Raw genomic sequence first — 7,913 nt, 5'->3', positions numbered from 1 at the left:
CATCATCATCATCCACCACGATCAAAACGACCCAACACAGACTGACACGTACTGTAGCATGAGCCTGTCTGTCTGTCTGTCTGTCTGTCTGCCCGGCGTCAGCGCGTCTTCCCATACATCATAATGCAGCGATCCTGCAGAAATGGATTTGATCATTGATGAAACTATAACCCGTCACGAGGGCTTGATGAATGTGTCTCCTCGCTGAGTGTTCGGGCATGTAAAGTGTTGTGATGATGACCCGGCTGATGTCTAAGTGAGGGGGATGATAAAACTCCACATAAATCAGCTCAACGGGGGGGATAACAGCACATTCTCACAAATCATCCTGGGAATCCGACAGTGTCCCGGTCCTGGAGAGGAATTCTGGGAACGCTGCCAGGTCCCAGACGGGCGAGGATCAGCAGTGGCATTGTGTTCAGCTTCATTCTACTTCCTGTTTCTGTCTCTTCCTTGGCTCTACTCTTATTTATCCCTGCCCTGTCAGTCAGAAACTTGAATTATAAGACAGGGAGATGAACACTGCAGGAAATTCTACACATACTCTGCAATTGGTATGAAACACGAGTCAAAATAAGTCAAAAACTTGTTATATGGGAGGTTTGAGATGTAATAAATCAAAGCTGCAGGCCCATATTTCTATCAAAGAAGCAGCGTCTGTTTTTAGGCAAGTGGACAGCATGTAGAGGCAGAGAAGACGGGAGGGAGAGGAGGAGGCCCGAAAGCAAGAAAATGGAAAGATGAAAAGGCCGCCGGGGTGGCGAGGGATGCACATTAAAAACATTAAGACGAGAGAATTACAGTGGCGGAGAACAAGGTCTTTGAGGGAGTGCTCTCTGAGAGAACAAAGGGAGAGCTTGAGGTACAGGGAAGCCCTCAGCGGATAAGGCTCAGAGACAGGATCGTAAATCCCAAACCCCATAGTCTGCGAGCCGGGGCCGGGGTCAGCGAGGGAGAGCACCGGGAGACGGGCTGAGGAGAGGTGGGAGGTAAATGATAATACAGAAAGATAGACTGAAACTGGAGCCATAAAAAACATCTTAAGGTTGATACTGACTCACTGAAACCAGATGTGATTCGCTTCAAACGGCTGCATCGGCGCTCAGAGGTGGGACTGGACATGGCCACATGGCAAATGGGAACAATGTCAGGGTCATGACGCGTGGATCAAATTTAAGTTCTCTGTCCGTTGTCACTGTCAACCCGAGTCTCACAGCAGGCATTCCTCACATTCTGTCTGCCCGGGACGCGAGTGCAGCTCCGGTGAGTCATGAAAGCGTCTGAAACAGGAAAAGTGAGTGACGTCACCGCCACTCCTGCGCTCCAGATCACGGCTCAGTGGTTCAGCAGCTGCTGGATACAGAAGTTTAAATACAGAAAACAGAGCAGCAGGTTCATTCAACAAACAGAGAGGGAGAAAATACTGAGCCAATCTGAGGAGGATATTTAATTAGACCTTTGCTCGACAAAATTAATCAACTGGACTGTAAATTATCTAAACACGGTGCAGTTTACAGTCGCACATGAATGAACTGTGAAACATAGTGTCACCTAATGATAAAACACTGATTACTGATTGCTGTCTGCTTCACACAACATGAGGTCAGATCTGGCTTCATCTACCCTGGTCAAGAGGTTCAACTTAAAGGAGTACTCCGTCAAAAAGTCTCATTTAAAGTACAACGCAAGCTGTGAAAAATATAATGTCTTCTGTCGGTCGGTGAGGAGCTTTGTCACGTCTGAGAAAACATGATGATGTCATCACGTTATCCCATGGGGGGGGCTTAGACTTGACATGTATGACAGAAGGCCTGTGTCATAATCTGTCTTAAAATCTGTCTCTACGTTGGAGCATTAGTTCAGTGGATAGTGTGTGAGTTGTTGTTTTTTTTTTTGTTTCATGACATTGTTCAGCTTGCACAACGTGGTTGCTGGTCTTCCAGGGGTCCGTATCAACTCAACCACAGCGAAATAAGATAAAATGAGATTGCAAAGTGTCAATAAAACAAAAATATACAGCGTAGTCCAAGCAGAAAGATTAAATAAACATGCAAATTTTAAAAAAAAAACTCAACACATAGATCATAAAACAACAGAAATCCAAAGAAGAAATAAAAACAAAATCGTCAAAAACAAACAAAAAGGTACCAAAACATCTAAAACAGAACAGTTGTCATCATATAAGCAGAGTCTTATAACTGTCAGTCACACATGATCAGGTGACTGGTAGAACTCCAGATGTGACATGGAGCTGATGTTGGTGTTTACAAGGCATCGAGCATCTAACAGAAATAAATCATGAAGGTAAGTGTACGAGTGCTTTTGTGCTTATCCAAGCAATGACAAACTTCATGGAAGTGCAATGTTAAATCACTGGAGTACATCTTTACGTTTCTTATTCTCGATGTTTAAAAGCAGAGAAACAGCTGCCCCGCTGTGTTCGGGAAAATTCCCACGCCATTTAAAACGATAAAAGTTTGAATGATTTTTAAAGATTTACGTCTTCAGTGGGAGTGAGTGGGCTGAGAGCAGAACACAAGCTGCGGTGGGAAACTATTCAGAAACGGGTTAATTTATTGTTCTTTAGTTCATTTGGTCTGTTCATGAGATTTCCTGACATCAACCGGACTTATATGTTTTATACACCAGCCTCGAGAAACACTGGATCGTATTTCTCATCATGTTACTTCTCCTCTTTGTTCAGTATTATACAAGGCCATCAGCCGGGTGCGTCCTCTCCTCACTACTCATTTAACCTTTTAGAATTACAGTACTGCTGATGTTCTGCAGCCACAGTTCACAAGCAACGTGATGCATGCAGATGTGAAAACAGTGGCAACATGAGAAATAAGATATTTTCATTTTCACCTTTTTTCTTTATCGCAGGGAAAATAATAGAATTCAGTGAACAAGTGGCAGTTAAATAAGATGAATGACAGAATGCAACACGTCAACTTGTGTAACTGCTGTTTTCAAAGCTTTCAGTGCTGCTTGTCCTGTTTATTGTCCACCAGTCTATAAAAACACCCTCCTGCTCTTCTCATGTTCATCCTTTGACACAAAAAAAAGGCCAACCGGTTCGTTCAGGAGTCCAATTAGGACATTCTTTCCTGTTTCAGATATATTCTTCAGAGCTGATTACTGTGGCAGGAATGTACTCAGTCTAAATGAGGCTGTTGGTGGAGGTACACATGCATATGTGTGTATCACGCGCGACAGGTGACGTATGTATTCACGGGTCTTTAATAGCGGCAGGAAATGAGACGTGTCCCGTTGCTGTCCTGAGAGAAAAGTGTCTCCTGCTGCCAACATGTTGACCGCAGTGTTCCTGTCAGCCCTCCTGATGCTCTGGGCGTCCGGTGGGGCAGAGGCGTCTGACCTGCGGGTCTCTGGGAAATCGATCCACACCGATAAAAGTTTGAGCGACAGCGATGGAAGACACAGCGTGAGGAAGCAGCTACACCCGTACCAGGTAAGAGCTGGATGCAGATTTGTTTTATACAGCTGAAAATATATATCAATCAAGCAATTTTTTTTATCAAACAATTTGAAAATTATCTTATTCTTACATTTTAAAAGTGAGAATTTGTAGCATTTTTGGACATCTATGATATTAAAACATATATTTTAGAGTTTTGGGCTGCTGATTGGTTTAAACAATCAATCTGAAAATGTCATTGTTGGATTCTTTTTGTATGGACATACAATTAATCGATGATAAACATAACTGCAGCCCCACTGTCCTTGTGTTATGTGCGACATTCATCCAGATATTTAAAGATTAATGAACTGAAACTACTGGTTATAATGCCTCACATTGTTTTACAGGACAGTGTGTTATTCTGGCCAATGATTATGTTCATGTTCACATACAGGGAGTCCAATATTTACAATGTTATTATGTAACACTGGAAATAATCTGCCGTTCAGTGATATCACATTCACCCATTTTGTCCCACATTATAGTGCAGCAGTGAATGCATCATTGGATTTTATTTCAACACTGACAAATTGATGACTGATAACTTTCATTCACTTCAAACATTTACTGTAAGATATTTTGAGAGTGTTTGACTATTTTCTGTGCTGTCTTTGTCCACTGCCTGCCTAAAAATGTAAATGTTGCCATCACAAACATTTTTTATCATATAAGACAAAGTAAAAAAAACACTTCCTTCGATCTGGGCCACAACATGTTTTTGTTTCCAGGCAAAAAGTGATATCGGCAGGAGTTTGGATCCTGAGAGCTTAAAAGTGCAATTGACCCCGACCAGCAGGAGCAAATTCAGCCTGCCGTCCATCATCAAGCTCTACCCGCCCACATCCCCGCCTCTCAACATGCACCACAACATGCCCATGCGCTTCGGCAGGAACAGTGATTATGATGATGAAGAGGGGGTCCCAGAATTGAGCCCCAACATGCCTCAGAGGTTTGGAAGAGCCTGGGAGGTGTTTGAAATGTGTGCAGAGTGTCCTGGTGTGGAAGAGGCGCTGCTGCCGCTGCCGAGGCCCTGGAGGAGGAGTCTGTACTGGAGCCTGCTGAGGACTCTGGCCAGTTAGTGAACACTGAAAAACTGTGGTAGGAAAGTCTTTTTTTAATATTAATCAATATTCATTTTATGTCTGAAAAGGAACTACATATTCTCTCCCCGCAGGACTGAAGATTTTGACTTTACAACCGGCTCAGAGGTGGAGACGCAAGAAAAAACCTTTACAGGATGAAGGAGGATTAGAAAGGACAACGCTGAAGTGCATCATAGCATGGAAACTGTAAAAATGTTGATGAATAGAAACAAAAGTAGAAATATTTAAATGAAGTTTTATTATTGTGACAGAAAATGTGTCCAAAACAAGAACAATAAAAGTTTTCAAGCGAGTGGTTTGGGTTTTATTTTGCTCTGTTATTTTGAGTCCTGCACATTTTCATTATGAGAACACTTATTTTTTATAAATCTTAATGATCTAGTGTGGAGGATTTAAGGAACAAAGGGACATAAATGGGATTCAATATTCACGACTCTGTTTAAATGAGTTTACAGTCACCTAAATATAAGAACTGTTGTGTTTTCTTTACCTTAGAATGAGTCCTTACATCAGAGGGAGCAGGTCGCTTTTATTTTCCTTTCTGAGAGACATTTTAAAATAAGATGCTTTGCATTTCATTTTAAAGTTCAATCCCACAGAGAGTGTTTGGTTTATTTCTCCTGTTAGTCACTTCTGCTCATGTTCACTAACTGTTTGGACTGGATTCTGTTTTAAATGAAGCGAGCTGCAGATATAGATGATCACTAAACAGGACAGTGAGGCGAACTAATATTGTTGTGTCTTTTAAATTACATAAATTAAAGCAACACAATCATGTGTGCAATTCTTCAATAATATGTCTGTGCACTGACATGAACACACTGATGAGATTCTGTCAGTGCAGTAATGAGTCACTAGAGGGAGACAAACATCAATTCATGGCGTCCACAGATGAAACAGTTCCCAAACAGACACAGAAGGTCCAAATCCTCTGATTCAGACTTAAATCATAACTCTTCAAATGAGCAAAGGGAAGGAACAAAAATTTACATTACCTTAATACCAGTGAGAAGTAAATAAAGGGGTCAGGACCTTTCAGCCTGGAGTGAAGCTCAGATCCATCACCAGCTGCTGGACCTTATTCAGGCTCAGTCACAGTGAGGTCAGTCTACAAGGTCAGAGGAGAGATGATCGATCAATAACAACACACACATCATGATCAATACATGTTACCTTATTGTCACTTTACTGTGTTCCTGAATATTAACGGCCTATCGTGTTTACAAATGAAAAAGAGAAATCACCTGTCGTCTCATGATCTCTTGCTTTTATTTCACTATATTTACATATTGATTATGTTTGTGTACAATCCACATAATGACTGAGGCTCAGTGGAAACATCCAGCAGTGGAAGAAGAACCCCGATCTTTAAAAGTAGCAGGGTCAAATATATTCAAATTACCCAAAGTAAAAGTACTCCATATGAAGAATGGCACATTTCAGAATGATGTGTTTATGGCACTGGATTATAATTACTGTGTACATCACTTTAATATTGATATTGGTGGATTAATTCACATACTGCTGGGTACAGTTTCTGAATATCACCCTGCCGAGCAATAACTTCTTATCTTATCTTCTATTTTATCTTGATCTAAAATCACATAACACTTCATTTTTTAATCATGTTTTGTATTAATAATCAGAATCTGTAAAATAACTAGTAACTAAAGTTTATCATAAAGGTTTATCAAGATTTAGTGTAACAAAAAGTACGATAATTGCCTCAGAATAGAAGCATAAAGTGGCTTAAAATGGAACTAATTAAGTACAAGTGCTTCAAATTGGCGTTCAGTTCTTGAGTAAATGTACTTTGTAACTTCCCAGCACACTTTGCGTTAGAACACTTTGAGTCCATGTTCTCTGTGACAGAATGACTGAATCTAGTCTGTTCTTGTGGACCTTGTTGACAGAAGACACCGGGTCAGTTAAATCCATTAATAATGGCCACATTCCTTCTCGATGCGTCACTTGTCACGCCCTGGTATTATGCAGGATGGCTTATTATGACACATCATAGAGCAGGGCCATCATTCGTCACAGCTCCTGCACCTGGGCTTTCTCCTCATTACAGCACACCTGTCACAGAGAACAAACAGGTGTTACCTCTGGCATTAACGACGGCTCTAATCTCCTCCAGTGTCCCAGTGTGTAATGACAGCAGTGAACAATACCAGGACCCCGACACTGAGGCAGCTAAATGGAACTCAGCCATTTGTTTTTTTTATTATATATGCCTCATATTTTACTACCCTGACATGTAAATGTGTCAGCAGAGAAAAAGACCCATCGACTCAAAACAACCTGAGTTAAACTAAAGAAACCGTGTTAATACAGTCATGGACGAAAGTATTGGCACCCTGGAACTTTTACAGAAAATGCACCATTTCTCCCAGAAAAGTGTTGCAATTACAAATGTTTTTGTATTCACACGTTTATTTCCTTTAAGTGCATTGGGACAACACAAAAAAGCAGAAGAAAAAAGCCAATTTTGACATCATTATCAAAGTAGTTTTCTAGTATCATAAATATCAGTGCAAGTAAGTTATTGGCTACATGTATTTACACACATTTATATAATGTTTACTATGAGTTAACAGATTTTCAATGAGCAGATCTGATATTCAGCATTTCTGTAATTATTGGAATCAGTCTTTATTTTTAAGCTGATAAAATACATATTTTCAGAATGTGCTGCTTTGGCTCTGATGCAGTTTGCACATCTTCAAAATAACTAGTCGGCTAACTTATATAATAATTATTTTAAAAAATGTAGTGAGTTAAAAGTAAAATACTTCTTTCTGAAACGTAGAGTAAATATTATGTTAAGTTGCAGAATGTGGAAATACTCAAAACAACTATTTTGCACAACTACAATGTTAAAGCTGCCACCTCTTGTATTTTTTACTGTATATAAGTGTTTATATTTACCATATATTTTATTCTGTATACTTTCCTTGACTTACTTTGCACTATTTATTTCTGACCTGGAGCGAAATTCACAGTTTTAATATACATGTGTATAGTGACAATAAAGACATATTCTATTCTATTCTATTCTATTCTATTCTATTCTATTCTATTCTGTGTGGCTTAAAAGTTGTACTAAAGTAAAATACTTGACATTCCATTTTGTTCATACTGCATTCTTCTATTATAATAACGCATTTTAATTAGTCTAATCAAATCAGTCATTAAACAATTAGACAGACATGGACGGGATTGCGCGGTGAGGGGTTCAGAGGCTGTGGGAGAAGAGGACACTGTCACACACTAGCCTATCAAAAGACACATTTCATATAATCCTCCTAATGACACACATTAACTCG

General features: G+C 39.9%; 1 protein-coding gene across 4 annotated transcripts; it reads left to right on the top strand.

The window, feature by feature from the left end:
* The first annotated feature begins 2,226 nt into the window (after positions 1–2,226).
* On the top strand, positions 2,227–4,876 carry npvf (neuropeptide VF precursor). 4 transcript variants are annotated; one of them, XM_037092130.1, is made up of 4 exons: positions 2,227–2,304; positions 3,120–3,472; positions 4,210–4,555; positions 4,632–4,876. In XM_037092130.1, the coding sequence occupies exons 2-4, from the start codon at positions 3,311–3,313 to the stop codon at positions 4,772–4,774; spliced, it is 651 nt and encodes a 216-aa protein (XP_036948025.1). In that variant the 5' UTR covers positions 2,227–2,304; positions 3,120–3,310; the 3' UTR covers positions 4,775–4,876. The 4 variants fall into 4 exon arrangements, with proteins under 4 accessions (XP_036948025.1, XP_036948027.1, XP_036948019.1 ...); XM_037092132.1 differs by having other exon boundaries at positions 2,244–2,304; positions 3,250–3,472; positions 4,656–4,876; XM_037092124.1 differs by having other exon boundaries at positions 2,244–2,304; positions 3,250–3,472.
* The last annotated feature ends 3,037 nt before the right edge of the window (positions 4,877–7,913 follow it).

This window comes from Acanthopagrus latus, chromosome 3, assembly GCF_904848185.1.
Source record: "Acanthopagrus latus isolate v.2019 chromosome 3, fAcaLat1.1, whole genome shotgun sequence".
NCBI lineage: Eukaryota > Metazoa > Chordata > Actinopteri > Spariformes > Sparidae > Acanthopagrus > Acanthopagrus latus.
Note: the sequence above shows the minus strand (reverse complement) of the source record. Positions and strands in the feature narration are given on the sequence as shown.

Coding starts and splice junctions, on each gene's coding strand:
- npvf (XM_037092130.1), top strand. CDS start 3,311: ATGTTGACCGCAGTGTTCCTGTCAGCCCTCCTGATGCTCTGGGCGTCC. Junction 3,473..4,209: donor AGCAGCTACACCCGTACCAG/GTAAGAGCTGGA, acceptor TTTTGTTTCCAG/GCAAAAAGTGATATCGGCAG. Junction 4,556..4,631: donor CCTGCTGAGGACTCTGGCCA/GTTAGTGAACAC, acceptor ATGTCTGAAAAG/GAACTACATATTCTCTCCCC.